Source organism: Schistocerca gregaria, chromosome 6 (assembly GCF_023897955.1).
Source record: "Schistocerca gregaria isolate iqSchGreg1 chromosome 6, iqSchGreg1.2, whole genome shotgun sequence".
Lineage (NCBI taxonomy): Eukaryota > Metazoa > Arthropoda > Insecta > Orthoptera > Acrididae > Schistocerca > Schistocerca gregaria.
In genome coordinates, this window is record NC_064925.1 from 509,886,818 (window position 1) to 509,907,958 (window position 21,141).

Here is a 21,141-nt window from a genome sequence, read left to right on the forward strand (position 1 = left end):
ACCCAGCTCGCGCTATTCGTCCACGAGACTCAGAGGGCCATAGACAAGGGTTCACAGGTAGATTCCGTGTTTCTCGACTTCCGCATGGCGTTCGATACAGTTCCTCACAGTCGTTTAATGAACAAAGTAAGAGCATATGGACTATCAGACCAATTGTGTGATTGGATTGAGGAGTTCATAGATAACACAACGCAGCATGTCATTTTCAATGGAGAGAAGTCTTCCGAAATAAAAGTGATTTCCGGTGTTCCGCAGGGGAGTGTCGTAGGATAGTTGCTATTCACAATATACATACATGACCTTGTGGATGACATCGGAAGTTCACTGAGGCTTTTTACGGATGACGGTGTGGTAAATCGAGAGGTTGTAACAACGGAAAATTGTACTGAAATGCAGGAGGATCTGCAGCGACTTGACGCATGGAGCAGGGAATGGCAATTGAATCTCAATGTAGACAAGTGTAATGTGCTGCGAATACATAGAAAGATAGACCCCTTATCATTCAGCTACAAAATAACTGGTCAGCAACTGGAAGCAGTTAATTCCATAAATTTTCTGGGAGTTGGCATTAGGAGTGGTTCAAATGGAATGATCGGCCGGCCGCGGTGGTCTCACGGTTCTAGGCGCGCAGTCCATCATACAGATATCGTGTAGGAGTAATTTTTTAATTAGCTTCAACTTTGTGATGAATTTAATAGACGATAAATGAAGCTATTTATGCAAAAAACGTAAGAGGGCTGTTCAAAGTGCCTAGTAAATTGTTTATATAGACTGGGAGCAGCAGAGGTCCTAAAACACTGCCTTGGGGAACGCCAGATATCACTAGAGTTTCACTTTAGGTGCTGAACGTTATTGCCATGTCTCGTAAGTCTTTCATGTAATATGTATTCACTTGATGGTGTATTTCAACAGCGCTATATATAGAAACATCAACTGTGAATTCCTAGCCGGCCGCGGTGGTCTAGCGGTTCTAGGCGCTCAGTCGAGAACCGCGCGACTGCTACGGTCGCAGGTTCGAATCCTGCCTCGGTCATGGATGTGTGTGATGTCCTTAGGTTAGTTAGGTTTAAGTAGTTCTAAGTTCTAGGAGACTAATGACCACAGCAGTTGAGTCCCATAGTGCTCAGAGCCATTTGAACCATTTGGAATGATCATATAAAGTTGATCGTCGGTAAAGCAGATGCCAGACTGAGATTCATTGGACGAATCCTAAGAAAATGCAATCCGAAAACAAAGGAAGTAGGTTACAGTACGCTTGTTCGCTTGCTTGAATACTGCTCAGCAGTGTGGGATCCGTACCAGACAGGGTTGTTAGAAGAGATAGAGAAGATCCAACGGAGAGCAGCGCGCTTCGTTACAGGATCATTTAGTAATCGCGAAAGCGATACGGAGACGATAAATAAACTCCAGTGGAAGACTCTGCAGGAGAGACGCTCAGTAGCTCGGTACGGGCTTTTGTTAAAGTTTCGAGAACATGCCTTCAGCGAAGAGTCAAGCAGTATATTGCTCCTTCCTACGTATATCTCACGAAGAGACCATGAGGATAAAATCAGAGAGATTAGAGCCCACATAGAATCATACCGACAATCCTTCTTTCCACAAACAATACGAGACTGGAATAGAAGGGAGAACCGATAGAGGTACTCAGGGTACCCTCCGCCACACACCGTCAGGTGGCGTGCGGAGTATGGATGTAGATATAGATGTAGAACCGGCCGGCCGGAGTGGCCGTGCAGTTCTAGGCGCTACAGTCTGGAACCGAGCGACCGCTACGGTCGCAGGCTCGAATCCTGCCTCGGGTATGTATGTGTGTGATGTCCTTAGGTTAGTTAGGATTAATTAGTTCTAAGTTCTAGGCGACTGATGAGCTCAGAAGTTAAGTCGCATAGTGCGCAGAGCCATTTGAACCAACCTTACTAACCTACCGATATCACACACATCCATGCCTGATGCAGGATTCCAACCTGCGACCGTAGCGGTCGCGCGATTCTAGACTGAAGCGCCTAGGTCCACTCGGCCACACCAACAGCTGTCCACATACTTTTGATCAGCTAGTGTATGGGAGTTGCTTCACTAGGTTGTCGAATCGGCGTAGGACCATGGTCAATGATCGAACTGTGCCGAGAGCCGATGATTATTTGTCCTTGTAAATTCGTGTACCATCACCGAGACATCTTTGCGGATGGCTACCGAGGATGCACAGGTAATGACTGAATCGTGTCTGACTTATTCCCAACCGAAACAATAAATAATTTCCATTTTATCATCTCCATCCCCTAAGCACTTGCACGTCTTATCTCCGATGAAGGATTGCATGTGGAGTCAGGAAACAACGAAGGCCTGAAACCCGATCATTGTCGTACGAAAACCAACCAATATCTTTTCACATTGTCCTTCAATGAAATAAATAGGAGCCAATGGAAAACGAGGCCAACTTTGTGGTTGAATTGAAGAGGTCTTATCAAACGAAACATAGTATTCCCTTCTGAAAGGAGAGAAGTCTTTGGACGTTAATGTAACATAGGGAGCATCCCATGAAAGTGTAGTAGGATGTTTCATTTTCATAAATCACTTAAATTACCTAGCTGTTAAAATTCAGAAGCTCCATATAGGCATTCACAAAATGGTTCAAATGGCTCTGAGCACTATGGGACTTAACATCTCCTGTCATCAGTCCCTTAGAACTTAGAACTACTTAAACCTAACTAACCTAAGACATCACACACATCCATGTGCGAGGCAGGATGCGAACCTGCGACCGTAGCAGTCGCGCGGTTCTCGACTGAGCACCAAGAACCGCTAGACCACCGTGGCCGGCTAGGCATTCACAGTTGATGCTTCTATATATAGCGCTGTTGAAACACACCATCAAGTGAATGCATATTACATGAAAGACTTACGAGACATGGCAATAACGTTCTGCACCTACAGTGAAACTCTAGTGATATCTGGCGTTCCCCAAGGCAGTGTTTCAGGTCCTCTGCTGCTCCCAGTCTATATAAACAATTTACTAGGCACTTTGAACAGCCCTCTTACGTTTTTTGCATAAATACCTTCATTTATCGTCTATTAAATTCATCTTAAAGTTGAAGCTAATTAAAGAATGACTCCTACACGATATCTGTATGATGCAAAACGTGGAAAATATCTCTGATTATGGAAAAGTCTGACGTCATCGGCATGAGCACGAAAATAATTCCCTTATATTGCCGTTACCCGGTAAATCACACATATCTAAAGGTTCTCAATTCAACTAAATACTTATAAGTTACAATTATGAACCACTTAAATTCGAACGATGGCATAGATGACGATAGGGGAAGAGCAAAAGAAAGACTGCCTTTTATTGGCAGAACACTTAGAAGAAGCTACAGGCCTATTGAAGAGGTTGCCTACACTACACTTGTTCGTCCTCTGCTAAAGTATTGCTTTGCAATGTGGGTTGCATATCAGACCGGACTGACGTAGGGTTTCTAAGAAGTCAACGATCAGTTGCAAAATAGGGGACAGAGTGTCACGGAAATTATAGGCGATTTTGAATGGCAATCATTAAAACAGTGGCGCTTTTCGTTGGGGCGAGATCTTTTTACAAAATTTCAATCATCAGTCTAAATGTGAAAATATTTCCCTGTTGCCAATCTACATAGTGAGAAATTATCATTGTAATAAAATAAATGGAATCAGAGCTGGCACATAAAGATTTCTATTGATATTTCCCACGCGTTTTTAGAGAGTCGAAAGGTAGAGACAGAGTCTGTAGGTGGTTCGAAGAGTCCAATGCTAGTTACTTAAGTTTGAATTGCAGGACAGTGATGTAAATGTAGACCACGAAATACTAATTTTTCCTTCGTAACACATTTCGGCATTTCGCTGTTGTCAAAGGAACAGGACACTGTTGATACAAATTATCGTGTCCGACTTACTTACTCTTAGTAAACAAAAGTCAGGCTTATGCTTAGTAATAGTAAGGTGGACACGATACTTCGTATCAGCAGTATTCTGTTCCTTGATAATGGCGAAAAACCGAAACACACAAGAAAGAAATAAAGTAAATTTTTTGATTAAAACGAGAGTTACATCATAAGACATTAAGACGGCTCGTAAAGTAAAGTAGATACAGATACTTTACCTCTGTGGTCCAAACACAAGGAAAACACTTTAATAAACAGTCGCTGAGAAATATGGTACCCAAATGAGAGAAACTGGAATATTTACGACGCTGCCTTATAACTTTATCAATTCTTCAATGAAGTTTCCCCTTTACTGCGATTTCGTGGCACGGTGCAGCGTGGCGACCCCGCCGGGTGAACGCGCCGAGGGCTGCGTTCAGTGGTGTTCAGTGGCGGCAGTAATAATTAAAAATCACGGACCGAGGCGGGCGGCAGATTGCTTTTAAACCGAGCAACTTCCTCCACGGCAGGTGCGCCGCCAGACCGAGCTCAGCGGAGCGCGAGGGCGTGTTTGCGCGGCGGGGGCGGAGTCGGCGTTTTAATGAGGGCGCGGGGTGTGTGGGCGCACGCACCACGGGCTGCCTCCCCTCTTGCACCACTTGATTTACACCTGCGCCGCCACACCTAGTCGCGCTTCATGATATCCTGATTTATCTACGCTGCTTATTAAAGCGTCTGTGAAGTTGCGCCGGTAGTCGCCTCGCGGCGTCGATTCTGCTGGAAGCTCAGAGGGAAAGGAGCGTGACACAAAGCTACGTTGCGTTTGACATGGCGCGACGGGCGAGTGCCGCGGGTCTGCCTACGCTGAAGGTGCACGCTGGTCTGGAGGCAATCTGGCTTGTAGCTGCGCGCAGAGGAGTCGTATTTCATGCCTTAACGAAAGAGCAACAATTTTATATAAGTTATGTTTGAGAACATTTCTCGTGAAGAAAGTGACTGATCTAGCTAAAATACCTTAAAAATATGTTAAAAACTGTGTCGACCGTCATAAAATATTTAAATGCAAGAGGTACACAGTTTCGGCTAAAATGTCACCATCTTCAGCCTATTTACACTGAAATATAAATACGGAATGTATTTAAAGGGAAATACGATGATAGCAGTAACATATTAAGCATTATGTAACCAGAATTGAATAAATAAATTAGAAAGATGATGATAGATTGTGGCAGCGTCGTTGCTGCACGAACGTCAACTGCTGAGGTAGCAATGGAGTTGTTGGCTAAATACACGACACTTCGCCTATCGCATACTACATTACATAAAAAAACACTCCATCTACAACCCACAAGGAGCCCATCGGGATCCTCCGACTTCCGTGTCATCCTCAGAGGAGGATGAGGATAGGAGGGGCGTGGAGTCAGCACACCGCTCTCCCAGTCGTCACGATGGTATTCTTGAACGAAGTCGCTACTATTCGATCGAGTCGCTCCTCAATTAGCATCACGAGGCTGAGTGCACCCCGAAAAATGGCAACCGCGCATGGAGGCCATGATGGTCACCCATCTAAGTGCCGACCACGCCCGATTGCACTTAACTTCCGTGATCTCACGGGAACCGGTGTAACCACCGCGGCAAGGCCGATGCATTACTACATTACATCAGCAATAGCCAATCAGTTACCCAGGAAGTGTAACTGTCATTACAATGAGTTATACACAAAATTGTTGCACAAATTAAAAGATAGATACATTACATTACATTAACGACTGCTGCAGATATCATTTCCTCAATAGGTGATCAAAATAGGTACAGAGGATAAAGCTTTGAAATGTCGCCTCCATGGTAAACAACGGCGTCACTCAAGCATTGTTTTCGGTGGTACTACGATCTATTAGCGGTTTAAAACATCTGACATACTTTTCTATATGCCTATCAGTATGATAGTACGTTTTCAACATCCATTCGTTGTAGCAGCTCTGAAATCATTTTCCTCTGCATGGTGCACATTGATACACCGCACCGTCTCCATGGAAACCATTGGCGTCACTTAAGCTGTATCTTTGCGGGCTTACGATGTACGAGCTTTCATCATATGCCCGCAAATGGCTATGGATGCTCTCGTAGCCGACTGTTATTGGTTGTTTTCTAAATATATGCACCGGTGTCCTAAAGTAAAGCAAGAAACTGCCATTTCCCTTTCCTGTGTCTAATTCACAATACAATCATAAAATTGTCAACAGATGTCGTTACGACCGTGTACTGCTCTGACGATGGCATTCTGATCAACGGACAACCATGCCAGCAATGACATTAGGACTTAAGGGCAGCTATCGAGCTCCGTAGTACTTGCAGGGTTATGCCACATCCACAATCGCTGTGTACACAGTCACTGACAGCCAAGTATGGCACAGGGGACAGGCCCTCTGCTGTGGAGGGACAAGAATGGAAGCAGATGAGCCGAAAACGGATGTGGCCTGATGGCTTATTGTGAATCGTAGTGTTGTTTCTCGAATGAGACGACAGTCTACAGAGACCAAAACTGTATCCAGGAGAGCGGGGTAGGACCGACCACGTGTGACATCAGGAAGAGTGGACCGTTATTTGGCTGTAAGGGCACGACGGTACCGCCTTACTACTGCGCTGGAACCTGCATCTGTCCTCGCAGCCTCTACTGGCCGTGTTGTATCGAGGCTAATGGTGTACAGAAGGCTTCAGAAGCGTGGCCTTCGTTGTCGGAGGCCTGCTGTCTGTTTACCTCTGATGAGTCTTCACAGAAGGGAAGGTGTAGAGTGGAGCCGTAAACATGTCACCTTGATGGAAGAACGGTGGGCCGATGTTCGTTTTACAGATAACACCCAATTTGGTCTGGAGAGTGAATCTCGACGGATTTGCATCCGGAGGACACGTGGAAGATGGTTTTGGGAATCAAATATCGTGGAAACCACTTCATCTGTTTGATGAACCTTATACCCGTTGTTCCTGAGGGAACTTGATTTGGCTCAGTTCATGATGCAGGTAATCAGCGTATGATACCATTCTTCCACGATGCGCCAATGTTTGCAACAGACTACGTTTCTTTGACGGGTAATGATGGATGCCGCCGTGCATTTACATATCGAAGTGGACAGGTTTTCTATCTATACTGTTGCTACTTCGTCTATTTCGTTTGCAGCGGACAAGGCCATCGAGGAAGGGCAATTCTATCCCCATGGTGAACTGGACGTTACTGTTGATGTCGTTGAGGTGCTTCGAGAACTCGCCAGGCCTCTCAGGTCCATGGGGCAAAATGACGAAGTATGGACAGAAGCTACTAGGCTTCTGTACTGCCGTCTCTAACGCAATATTCTCAAAATTGTCTCTGAAGTGGTTTGCAATAGCTGGCGCCAACGGGTTATCCATTGGAACGCCGTCCGTTAGATCTTAATACTGGCCGCTGTACAGAAAATAAGGCGTAAAAGAGTTTCCGAATATCTCTAAACGTCACTTACAAAGAGCTTTGATACTAGATCCAAAGAGTCTTTGAGAGGCGCATTCACGAACATCGCCACCATATCAAAACTGACCTTAATAATGATAAAACCTGCCGAGTTTTAAATATTACGTACGCAATGTCCAACATGTGTGCGTCACCTTGTATATGGGTGAGCCGTTGGTGGATACCAAGGGGCGCAATGGCGTCCTATAGTAGTGGACCTTCAGTAAAGCTAAGCAACAGGTGATGTAGGTACCTGTGGAAGAAGATTGATGATCACACTGTCTTTCACTGAATAGTGCTTGAGAAGGTCAGACGCTTTTCTTCTTATTCTCATTGATGGGTCTCGTGGGAGCTTGCAGTAAGAACACATGGGTTCTACAGGATATCTTACGAGTCTTACGTCTGGTAAACAGTATGCACTGTGAAACAACTTAGTATGGAGCATGAGAGGTTTTTATTGTCTACGTTACCCCATAAAAGGTGATTTGACTGAGTATGGTGCACGAAACGGTCACAGGATGAAATTTGATGAAACCTGTGTTGCGGCTCGCACAAACGGATTCTGGGACCGGTTAATTAAAGAAGCCATTAAAATAAAAATCACTGATAACAACCTAACTAGAGACGGTGGCCTGCAGCTCAGTGCGGCATGGGATCCAGCGATCGCGCAGTTGAAACAGGCATTTCGAACGCTGAGTGAACGTATGCTTAGATGTGACGATGCCCCGAGCACCAGTGACGTCACAGCCTTCAGCTAGTGAATATAATGGGCGTACCAGCAGCCCAATGGTTACCATATCGCTTGGCAATAGCCAAGGATTGCTTGGCGGAAAGGGTGCGTAAATTTAATCACTTGACGTGGCTGGAAACCCGAAAATATTTAATACAAATGAAGCTCAAGTTGTGAGTTAACTCTGACATTGTAACGTGTGAAATATTGATTTTTTTGTACGCTTACATAAATTCATTTATTATATGAACTTGGACTCAACAATGCGTGGTAGGAACAACAATTACGAGTGCTTCATGTGGTGTGTGGAGTGGGAACTTCATGAAACGATGGAGTACCTATGTACAAGCAGAGTGGTACCAGTTTGTGATTGTTACAAACGGTACAAATTATCTAGGTAAATATAATTATTGTCCTCGTTAATGATCAAGAGGTAAATTCTAAATCATAATGACGAAAACACCAGGTATTTAACTGATATGTTGGTACGGTATATTTGAAATTATGGATGTGCCAGCTACTTATCTTTGGTAAGTCATTCACCCCAGTCTAGTTCCTTCTCATGATCTGTTTTCTACATTTGGGAAGTAGGGAAGTCGATTTTAACATATGTCTTTCCACTCAAGTGGGTGCCGAGTGTGAGCATCTCATGCTCACAATAATATTTTCGCGTGCGTAACGTACCATTCTTTTATTATTATTATTTTTTTTTGTAGAAAAACAAGTGTGCTCGCAGTTAGTCTATCAATCGTTGTGATATAAACCTAAATAAATAAATAAATACATTTTGTTGTGTAGTAGTTATCAGATATTACTGTAAAGCCTCTAACTACTTAGTCGGGCTTCAATGAAAGGAATTAAAAGAACAGGAAGGCACTACGTGATGCAACAGTTAGTGAAGCAACGTCCAGTGAAGCGACATGCACGAGCCGTGGTGCCACGGCCCGAGCACTGCAGGCAGAGAGGGTTAGGTATCACTCACCCGTTGGCGGGGTGCAGGTAGTCTGGCAGGTCCTTGCCCTGCGCGGCGCGGGCCCTTGCCAGGATGGAGAGCACAGTGCGCTTGGTGGGCGACATGGCTGGCCGGCCGCCCCCAGGCAGCAGAGGCCGCTTGCGTCCCACCAGAGGCGCCCCTGCCACGCCGCCACCTGAAAGTGAAATGCCACCCATGTCCCAATCTAGAAGACAAGTAGCCAGGAGTACTTTACCTAAGGCTGAGTCAACATATCAGTAATTCTTATTCATAAATATGTAAACAAGAACCAAAACGTAGTCTCGACCTTCAACAGGAGCTTGTTATGTAATCCGTACCACTAAGTAAAAACAAGGTGCTCTTTAACGATGTTATCAATGTCTCAAAAGTCTCTTGACATATGTACTTCACATTTTTACAAACGATGTAATAACATTCGGATGGGTATATATATAGCTCGAAACTCAATTTACATCAAATATTTACACGATGCTCTAATAAACACTTGTTTGGAGGTGGTCTACATGTATACAAGGGGAGCGTTGTAACGAAAAAATCATGAAAGATCTTGACCAGATTACCTCAAATTTTTACAGGACATTCTAATAACAGGCAACAGGCTGAAAGATGTGAATATTACCGAACAATCAGTTTAATAAGTCATTCATGCAAAATAATAACGCGAGTTCTTAACAAACGAATAGAAAAACTGGTAGAAGCCGAACTCGGGAAAGATCAGTTTGGATTCCGTAGCAATACGGGAACACGTGAGGCAATACTGACCCTACGACTTATCTTAGAAAATAGATTAAGGATAGGCAAACCTACGTTTCTAGAATTTATAGACTTAGAGAAAGATTTTGACAATGTTGACTGGAATACTCTCTTTCAAATTCTGAAGGTGGCAAGGGTAAAATACAGGGAGCGAAAGGCTATTTACAATTTGTACAGAAACCAGATGGCAGTTATAAGAGTCGAGGGACATGAAAGGGAAGCAGTGGTTGGGAAGGGAGTGAGACAGGGCTGTAGCCTCTCCCCGGTGTTATTCAATCTGTATATTGAGCAAGCAGTGAAGGAAACAAAAGAAAAATTCGGAGTAGGTATTAAAATTCATGGAGACGAAGTAAAAACTTTGAGGTTCGCCGATGACATTGTAATTCTGTCAGAGACGGCAAAGGACTTGGAAGAGCAGTTGAACGGAATGGACAGTGTCTTGAAAGGAGGATATACGATGAACATTAACAAAAGCAAAACGAGGATAATGGAATGTAGTCAAATTAAATCGGGTGATGCTGAGGTAATTAGATTAGGAAATGAGACGCTTAAAGTATTAAGGGAATTTTGCTATTTTGGGAGCAAAATAACTGATGATGGTCGAAGTAGAGAGGATACAAAATGTAGACTGGCAATGGCAAGGAAAGCGTTTCTGAAGAAGAGAAGTTTGTTAACATCGAGTATAGATTTAAGTGTCACAAAGTTGTTTCTCAAAGTATTTGTATGGAGCGTAGCCATGTATGGAAGTGAAACATGGACGATAACTAGTTTGGACAAGACGAGAATAGAAGCTTTCGAAATGTGGTGCCACAGAAGAATGCTGAAGATTATATGGGTAGATCACATAACTAATGAGGAGGCATTGAATATGATTGGGGAGAAGAGCATTTTGTGGCTCAACTTGACTAGAAGAAGGGCTGGGTTGGTAGGTCATGTTATGAGGCATCAAGGGATCACAAATTTAGTATTCGAGGGCAGGATGGAGGGAAAAATCGTAGAGAGAGATCAAGAGATGAATACACGAAACAGATTTAGAAGGATGGATGGAGGGAAAAATCGTAGAGAGAGATCAAGAGATGAATACATGAAACAGATTCAGAAGGATGGAGGTTGCAGTAGGTACTGTGAGATGAAGAAGCTTGCACAGGATGGAGTAGCATGGAGAGCTGCATCAAACCAGTCTCAGGACTGAAGGCCACAACAACAACGACATATATTTTCGATAAGAACAAATATATACAAGTGAGAATATTGCTATTGACAAGTTCTTCAACAGTTTCCTTCAAATTTTTCACGACACTCTGACAAGCATTTATATAGAAAATAAACTGTAAATTTTTCTAATATTCCGTGAAAGCGTACAAAGGTTTAAAAACACATGGAGGATGCTCCACTGGACAGTTTGAGGCAAGGAACCTATGTTCGGAGAGCCAGCTTAAAGAGGTAATAGGAATAAATTCACATTACTGTGTACTTTCTTGCTTACATCAGTTAGCTTAAAATACCATTATTGACACAATGAATGTAGCATTTGCGATGTATCTTACAAAATGTGCTGAAGCTGACGGCTATCTACCTCAATGCGAGTATGACATCGACGAACGAGATTCTGACCCATCTTGACAAATGTCCATGGTGTGTTTCGAATCACATCACAGGCAGCTGAAATTTTGGGGCATTCCTGACGATGTCCTTGTCTCAAATGAACACTTGCTGTCTAGGGAAACATACTGGGCTCTATTACCTAACAAGGCTTCGAGCCACTTATATACCTGTGAACTAATTCCATATGCTCATACCTCGTTAATACCCTGCAATGGGCTTCGCGTCAATTGCTTTCCGGGAAGGTTTCGTACGAAGGATAGCTTTTAAAACCATGTCTAAATCCATTGTCCTATTGATAGAGGAGAGAGTTCGGCTGTTGTGAATTTGTATACTGCAAAATTTACTGAGGAAGTAGAGGTTGACATCACACTTATCTCTGTCACTGCACATCGGGTAATGCACGATATCTTTCTATGGGCGCTGTATTCTGGGTCCAGAGCGGATGAAATAAAAAAGAATGTAATTTTATGTATTTGTTTGCCACTAGTAGAGTAAGGCTTCCAATACATTTTCTAAGTCAGGATTTGAGTACTTCCAGACACCCTATAAAGCTCTTTAGAAATGTTATAGGAATGCCATCCTTTACTTTAATGACGTTAGCGTAAGGTGAAAGGGGATCCAAAAAAGTGAAGACGCCGTCATGCATTTCATTTCCGTCCCATTTTACTTGGATGTGGTCCTTTTCTCTTTTTGTGTCAGTTAATAAACACTAGAGACTAACGCCTTTTACTTTCGATCTCAATTTAAGTGGAAACAATTAATGTAGCTCATTCTTCTGAGACGGGACTGCACGCTATAAACTAGTGTCAATGTAATCTGCGTAAACTGCAGATCATATATAGGTACACCAAAGGAAATTTGGGACGATTTATTGAAGAAGGGAGGATTGTGGCACAAGAAATTCAATTTCCTGGCACACTTAGAAATTTATGAGGGTATTACTTGGCAGAGACGACAGAGCGTGAGGTCCGGCTCGTACCATGTATATGTGGCACTTGAACAGTGCTATACAGCAGAAGGCAAGGCATTTCTTGATACATTGCCACATCGAGCCGAGCTGTAATAAAGAAGCGAAAACGGAGCATTATAACAGCACCTATTGCGTCATTGTGAGAATCTTGCACTGTGGGGCCACAGCGAGCTACCTCCAAGTTCAATGGCTCCATCGCGCCCTAGGACTGACGGAAAGTGCAAAGGCTAGGGAAGTTGACAAAAATCGAGACACCACGGTAGGGACAAGTCCATTGATACCTCCTGATAATGAGGGTAATGACTGTCAGCGATGATGTTAAATCTAACTTAAGTACGACCCTTTCTGAAGCATGTCTCTGTGTCTGGTCATCCCGTCCGCAAGTCTGAATCCGACGGAATAACAAAATGGCTCTGAGCACTATGCGGCTTAACTTCTGAGGTCATCAGTATCCTAGAACTTAGAACTAATTAAACCTAACTAACCTAAGGACATCACACACACCCATGCCTGAGGCAGGATTCGAACCTGCGACCGTAGCGGTCGCTCGCCTCCAAATTGTAGCGCCTAGAATCGCACGGCCAGTCCGGCCGGCCCCGGCGGAATAACAGTCTCTCTAGTTGCAGGATAACTGGACTGACAAATCACGATATGCTACTTGCTACCGAGAGAAGACTTTGCTTCAGAGATCACAACCAGCCGACTGTAATGGGAGTTAGCCTCTGCAAGCTGTTGTGGCGCCGCCCTGATTGAAACTAGCGAGCCTGTGTTGTTGAAGGGCGATACCGAGCGACTGCAAATTACCGCATACCCTACAGCCTGTTGGGCGAAACACCTGAGTAGCGCCTCCCTGGGTCTACGTAGCACCGCCTTCATGGCAGTACGTTGTGTTGCTGATTCGGGTCTTGGGGTCCCGCATTCACGACAACCGCAGTCAGTGATAAGCTGTCACTAGGTGCAGCGAGCCTTGGTAGGCTTGCGCCTACGGACTCCTGCGGCGGCCACCTGCACGACATCGCTGCTCAGTCTTGACGTGCACAACGGGCGCTGCCGACGAGGTTGCTGTGTCCTCATTCCTTGTGACACTCGAGTGTGCGAATCAGCACACTTACCGCTGCACCTGAGGAACCTATATTGTAAAATCACTCGTAATATATGTGATTCCATCTAATGCGTTTCAAAGAGGCCAGAGGATATGACAGGCATCCACGGCAGCTCCTGAGCACGGCCTCCTAAAATACTAATATCACCACCTCACCTGCTCAACTTCCGCATCCACTACAAATCCTTACCCGGGGGGGTGACCGCGACTATAATTTTATTAAACTGTGATGTAGTTCAATTACATGAACTTTTGTAATACGATAAATTGCATATTTTATGTGAAAGGTTACTAGGAAGAGAATACAAGATGTACAGTAAAAATGCTTCCGCTCATTTCCGGACACGCCAATTTATGGTTAAACTTTTGGCATTGTATGAAGACGTTCGTGATTAAACATACTTACGCCCGCCCGGTTGGCCGTGCAGTCTAACGCACGGCTTTCCAGGCGGAAAGGAGCGCCTGGTCCCCTGCTCGAATCCAACCTGCGGATTTGTGTCGAGGTCCGATGAACCGGCCAGTTTGTGGATGGTTTTTAGGCGATTTTCCATGTGCATCGGTGAATGCAGGCTGGGTCCCCTTATTCCACCTCAGTTACACTAAGTCGGCGATTGCTGCGCAAACAGTTTCTCCACGTTCGCGTATACCACCATTACTCTACCACGCAAACACAGGGGGTTATACTCCTCTGGTGTGAGACGTAACCTGGGGGTTCCACCGGGGGCCGGACCGCACAATAACCCTGGGTTCGGTGTGGGACGGTGGAGGGGTGAAGTGGACTGCGGTAGTTATCGTATGGTTGTGGACCACTGCGGCTACGGCGGGGACGGAGCCTCTTCGTCGTTTCTAGGTCTACATCTACATCTACACCTACATCCATACTCCGCAAGCCACCTGACGGTTTGTGGCGGAGGGTACCCTGAGTACCTCTATTGGTTCTTCCTTCTATTCCAGTCTCGTGGGCTCTAATCTCTCTGATTTTATCCCCATGGTCTCTTCGCGAGATATACGTAGGAGGGAGCAATATACTGCTTGACTCTTCGGTGAAGGTATGTTCTCGAAACTTTAACAAAAGCCTGTACCGAGCTACTGAGCGTCTCTCCTGCAGAGTCTTCCACTGTAGTTTATCTATCATCTCCGTAACGCTTTCGCGATTACTAAATGATCCTGTAACGAAGTGCGCTGCTCTCCGTTGGATCCTCTCTATCTCTTCTATCAACCCTATCTGGTACGGATCCCACACTGCCGAGCAGTATTCAAGCAGTGGGCGAACAAGCGTACTGTAACCCACTTCCTTTGTTTTCGGATTGCATTTCCCCGGTTAACATACAATACAAACATAATTACAGTGAGCAAACCTTGTCATTTCATTGTGATAAACGGAATAATCACGCATTGTACTGTATTAATTTCATTATGATTTACTTTATCTTGGTGGCGTGGAAAGTGGGAGGAAATTGCTACTGCAGCAAAGCTTCGAAAGGAAACTGTAGACGAATACGACTGTTTGCAGCATCTTACGTGTCTGTTGTCCCGGATTGGATCACACCCACTGCTGGAACTCTGAATATAAAAAACCAACACTGGGGAGTGACAACTTGTAGTACAAGGAGGGACGCCCGCTCATCCATCCAACGACGTTATCAGTTATGGCGGAGGAGGGGACAGGACATCAGTGCATCCTCTCCGCACAGGCCGGGAAACTCTTCCTAAGTACAGAACGATCTGCCAAGACCAACATAGTGTGGCTGCATTGGAAATCACTGCATTAGAGACATGTGAGACACATTCTGTAATTGGTCGTGATGAGCTGCGTCAAACATATTGGAAGACTAATGAAAAAAATTGAATCTTAGCAGGACAGTGTTCATTGTTCTTGGTTCGGTTTCATGAACAGGGGATTAATATATAACAAGTATTTTAATACAGTACACGGTCCTATGAACAGAAGAGTCGGCATTTTATATGGGTTTTGGCACAGCTAGTGACAGCTGGTGGTCAGATGCCCTTCCTAAAGCCACCACTCCCACTGGTAGGGAATCTGTGAAACTCCTTCGTATGCGTCTAGAGGAATCTCACATTCTGCTGTGAGAAAGTTTGAGAAATGATAGCGTAGCGTACATCTGAAGCGGGAAGTGGGTACCATCCCGGTATTCACCTATCTAGAGATGTGTGAAACAGCTTAAAAACCACATCCACGCTGGACGGCTCTCCAGACCTCTTCGTAAATTTCCGAGGCTGGTCCGCCAACCCGAATCTCAAAAGCAGTGCGTTAACACTCTCTGCTATCCGGGCGAGCTAGCTCCTGTATCTCAATAGTTAGTAACGAAGAAAGGAATAAATTTCCTAGTGGACCTATATATTGCAATGTAATCCCTCAATAATCTCTCAGTTAAGATTTCATTATGTTGATCTACTCCGCGAAACCTAACGCTGCTCAACGTAGGAATACAACTGGCTTGTCTAGGTAATTAATACTGCATAAACAGCTCTTTCGATTGAAACAGAGCTATGCATAATTCTTGATGGTATGATATCATCAGATACGTTACAAGTGAGACATCCATTCATGTTTTCCCATCAAACTACGGTTTACTCTCAGCTACTGATGTGCTGGTGTTTTTCCATCACAGAAACGTTGTTACTTAGACTCCTACTCCTAGTATTACTACGTTCCCTGTAACACCTTCAAAGTATGCCTGTCCAAGAGCAACTGCATACTATCTGCCTTTTCAGTCTTCGCCACCTCAGGTCGCCAGTTGACCATTGGAACTTAGTTTCGGGAAACCCATGGACAAAAGAGAATTTTAAACTTTCTTTAGCCTTTCATACGTACTTGATGTCAGAATGCAGGGTGCATTTTTAATTTATAGAATGGATTAAAGTTTCTCATATTTGGACACCATGTGATCGACCCAGTTGCTCGAGAACTGCTGTTTATAGATTTGCTTTGTTACTAAGCTAGGAGTAGGCGTTCCGCGGGAGAACAACAGACGTAAAATTAATCTCCTGGACAACAGAACTTCTAAAAATTAATCTGTATTCGATATGTTTACTTGAGCAAGTGAGTAGCTTGCGGCGACGACTGCTTTTTCTCCTTGTAGTTGGACACAGAGTTCGTTTTACAATCTCCGCCATTCCACACATCTGCAAGTTAATACAAAATTATTTATAGCACCTATTAGCTGTATTTCTTCTGCAGGAGGTACGTTTGTAGTATGTGCACTAATAATGTTTAAGAAAACATCAAGGTACTGAAACATAGTTACCTTCCAGTGATATTATGCAAGGGAATTTTTTATGCTTTACCAATACGTCTAAAATTTTAATGTACTATTTCCGCAAAGACTTCGGAAGTGTGGCACTACTTCCAGAACGACTGCCATTTAAAACAAGGAACATAAGGTGACGGCAAAAGATGTGCAATGGGAGAGCTTATATAGTGAATATGCAATGCCAATTTATGAGAAATCGTCTGGTCTTTGGATGAGTATGGAGAAAAATTTTGTGTTATTAAATTACGTATTGAAAGTACTGAGAGGTATACAACGATAATATCCTATTATAACATCGGTTATAGGTATTTAGAACCTGTCGCTTCTTTTTTACTTCTAATACTGCCGTAACTGATTAGTGAAATCTATTCTGAACAAGTGAAATTAACTTCGATTTGTTGAAATCGGCAATGATGGGAGTTTCTCTTAAGATAGATCCATTCTAGGTTTAAGTGTTGCTTATTCCATTGTTTTAGCGATTTTAGTTTCTCTGTCACATCGGTCTGATGAACGATGCACTAAGGATTTAGAGAGATGCCTGTAGGACTACAATGAATGGGCGTAGCTGACAGAAATTTACATGACGATCATTGAAAGAAAGGCGACACTGTTCATCTAGAATTCGAACAGTTAAGGAATGTAACCGATAATTGAGGCTAATCCCAAAAATTATCTGTATTCAGCATAATTTAGGATGGAATATATAAATGTAGATACTGAAGGGCAAGTTTGCTGTGATTAAATGGATCTATTTACAGTCTCGAGAGCTGTTAAAATGAGGTTTACAGTCATGCAATACTCTGAATTTCCTCATGTTCTGAAATTAGAAGGGATGATTGTTTTACTTCATAAAAAAAATTGTAGCCAAGATCACTTAAATTTGCTACACTTTTTCAAATCGCTTTTGAGAAATATAACTGTCATATTCTGTTCTTCAAAACACATTTATTGCAATACGCGTTCATTGTGAGTAAGGATGTCATACCCATTCGTCATTATGGTGGGTAAAACACAGAACATATTACAAAGGTTTGTCAGAAGTAAGGCATTTACAATTCAAAGCACTTTGTGCACTTGGCTACACCTTTGTATGTTGCACTCACGGATGACTGTTAATTTTTACTTTAAGCGACTGTGAGCGTACAAACACATTTTAGAAGTTCGGCCTACCGCATTTCACGTGGAACACAGCGTCGATTATAGGCAACACACATCGCATATGATAACTGCGGAGTTCCTTCCGTTGCACAAGGGCATGGCGGATTTTGAAAGATGCCCTGCGTAGCCGGGAAGTGTCAGTGAACATTTTGTCAGTACCCAGAGTTGTTTCCCATGACATGATTTATCACCCCGAGACATCTGATGGACGGGTTTTGAAATTTACAGAAATTGTCGAAGCAAGGACTGCTTCAAAATGGTTCAAATGGCTCTGAGCACTATGGGACTTAACATCTGAGGTCCTCAGTCTCCTAGAACTTAAAACTACTCAAACCTAACTAACCTAAGGACAACACATACATCCATGCCCGAGGCCGGATTCGAACCTGCGAACGTAGCGGTCGCGTGGTTCCGGACTGTAGCGCCTAGAACCGCTCGGCCACAGCGGCCGGCACAAGGACTGGACTAGAATGAAAAAATGTATTAGGTTTCTGAAGGTAGACGTGTAAAAAAAAAAAAGAAATTGAGACCTTTACATATCCTAAAGTCGTATGCGAATATCTATAAGAACCTAAAACGTGTAGCGATACTCCTGTGAACAAAAAAAAAATCTGTTTTGCCTGTTGCTGACGTACAAGGCAATACGTCTACGGTGTTAAAATGTGCACGGCTGTGTACACTTAAGGCGCTGACAACGAACATGTCTGTAACAACCTGTTGCGGATATTATGGTCATTGAGTCGCTGAATCTATGGAAGGTGCAGCCAGACGAAAAGGAGACACATGAAAAAAAAAACAAGTAAACTCTTTATTATTTAAAAGTAACCGCCGTAACTGTTAATACAACTATATCACTGTCACATACGGGGGTCAATGCTTCCACGAGTAGATGTTTGCGGTAGCCAATGCAGCACACCAAGTCATATCTGCGGACTGGTGTTTTGTTTGGTTGAGTGCAGCGTTGAAGTCATGCGCGTGCAGTGAGTGTGTCAGTTCGTCTCACTGGCCGCCCGGCGGCTGTGCCGGGGTCGGGTGCCGCAGTTCAGCGGTTCGTTTCGGATGGAGGGGTAGCCTGGTTCCACTTCAATTTTTCGCTAGACGAGCATGGCTTGACGTCAGCGTCCGATAGATGTCGAGTCTTTCACACTGTATTGTACTTATCATCCCAAATGCAGCAAGAACAGTGCCGACGGCAGGGGAGTACCAGGTGTCAAAACAAATAGAACTTCATTACGAATCCAGTGACATACAAATATGTTGTGGAAGTGTTATATGGCAGGAGATACAGAGACCAACAAGTATGAACACACGTACTTCATTAATTAATTTATAACGTTTAAAGTATTCCTACCACCAAAGAGATCGAGCACTCAGATTTTTATTCTTGACAAGACGCATCGACAGAACTACTTACATGTTCAGTAACTTGAATAATGAATCTGTGAGAGACATTTTAATTGAAAAATTAATTTAAACCGTCCTATCTTTTAAATGAAGACAGACACGGTCACAGCATGGTAGTATGTGTTGGCAGCGATTACTATTCACTGTACACAACATTTAGATGTTAAGATTTTCTATTTTTGCTGTCCATTTCATAGTTTTACGTTAAATTTTCAAAGTTTACCTATAGTTTAAATTTCATTGAAGATAAACGAATTCTATTATCAGCAATGGAAAGAGGAGATAAAACTACATTAAAATGACGTACCATTCATAATTGTACCATAAAATTCCAATTACAAAATGATCTAGAGAGAATTTCTGTATGGTGCGAAAAGTGGCAATTGGCACTAAACAAAGAAAAGTGAGAGGTCATCCGTATGGGTACTAAAATAAATCCGATAAATTTTGGGTATATGATAAATCGCACAAATCTAAGGACCGTCAATTCGACTAAATATCTAGCAATTAGAATTACGAGCAACTTAAATTGGAAAGACCACATAGATAATACTGTGGGGAAGGGCAAACAAAGTCTATGCTTTGATGGCAGAAGACTTGGAAGATGTGACAAACCCACTGAAGAGACAGCCTATATTACACTTGTCCGTCCTGTGCTGGAATACTGCTGCGCGGTAGGGGGTCCGTACCAGGTGGGATTGACGGAGGACATCGAAAAAGTGCAAACAAGGGCAGCTCGTTTCCTATAATCACGCAGTAGGGGCGAGAGCGTCACTGATAGGATACGTGAGTTGGGGGGCAGTCACTGAAACAAAGGCAGTCTTCTTTGCGGCGAGATCGGTTTACGAAGTTTCAATCACCAACTTTCTCTTCCAAATGCGAAATTATTTTGTTGACACACATCTACGTAGGGAGAAATAATCATCGAAATAAAATAAGAGAAATCAGGGCTCGAACGAAAAGATTTAGGTGTTCCTTTTTCCCATGCGCCATTCGAGAGTGGAATGGTAGAAATGTAGTATGAAAATGGTTCGACGAACCCTCTGGAAGACACTTAAATGTGTCTTGCAGTCACCATGTAGATGTAGATGTAGAATAGTAAAGGAACGACGAGAATATATGATTCTCACAATTCCAACCACAAATTGTAAATATTCAAATTTTGTTTAAATTTATTGTGGGCCCGCAGCTTTGTGAATCTCTTGTTTTCAGATCGAAGTTCGATTTACTTGCAAGGATATGAAATAATTTTGGCCAATAACATTGCTATAATACTATTTAATCCAGTTGCTGTTATAGTTCTGATCTCATGTCCTTCACACATCTTATCGCTTGTACTGTAGAAATTTATTATATCGTAATAAGTTAACGGAGTTTTATTAATCTTCAGTTACTGAGTACTATTCCTGAGGTGTCTGGTTCTTTTTTAAAATTGAGAGCGTCTGATGAAAGCTTCGAAACGATGTACTATGGTTCACCATTGCTTCATAGAAATAGTAGCTATGTGTTTGCTGCTTCACTCGTGTAAAATGTATGGCCTGCAGAGATTTATTGTTTTTATATAATCGAATTTTTATGGTGTTTACAAACTGCAACATGTTCTAAGCTTTTCGAGCTAGTTGAAGCCATATAAGGAACACCTTGTCCGAACGTACTTCTGACCAAAAATCAACATTAGTAGCTGAAGACTAAATTTTTTGTTAATATCCCTAGTGCGTTTCTATGGAAATATTTCCAAAGCAACTTTCATCCCCTAACAAATATTTCCTCATACCTAACCGA

General features: G+C 43.2%; 1 protein-coding gene across 1 annotated transcript in view; it reads right to left on the minus strand.

Moving 5' to 3' along the window:
* LOC126278925 (KH domain-containing, RNA-binding, signal transduction-associated protein 1-like) overlaps positions 1-21,141 on the minus strand; it is a 717,512-nt gene that overhangs the window by 145,431 nt on the left and 550,940 nt on the right. Inside the window, exon 6 of the mRNA XM_049979201.1 lies at positions 9,081-9,246. Within this exon, the coding sequence (XP_049835158.1) occupies positions 9,081-9,246 (166 nt within the window). The remainder of the gene's footprint in view (positions 1-9,080; positions 9,247-21,141) is intronic.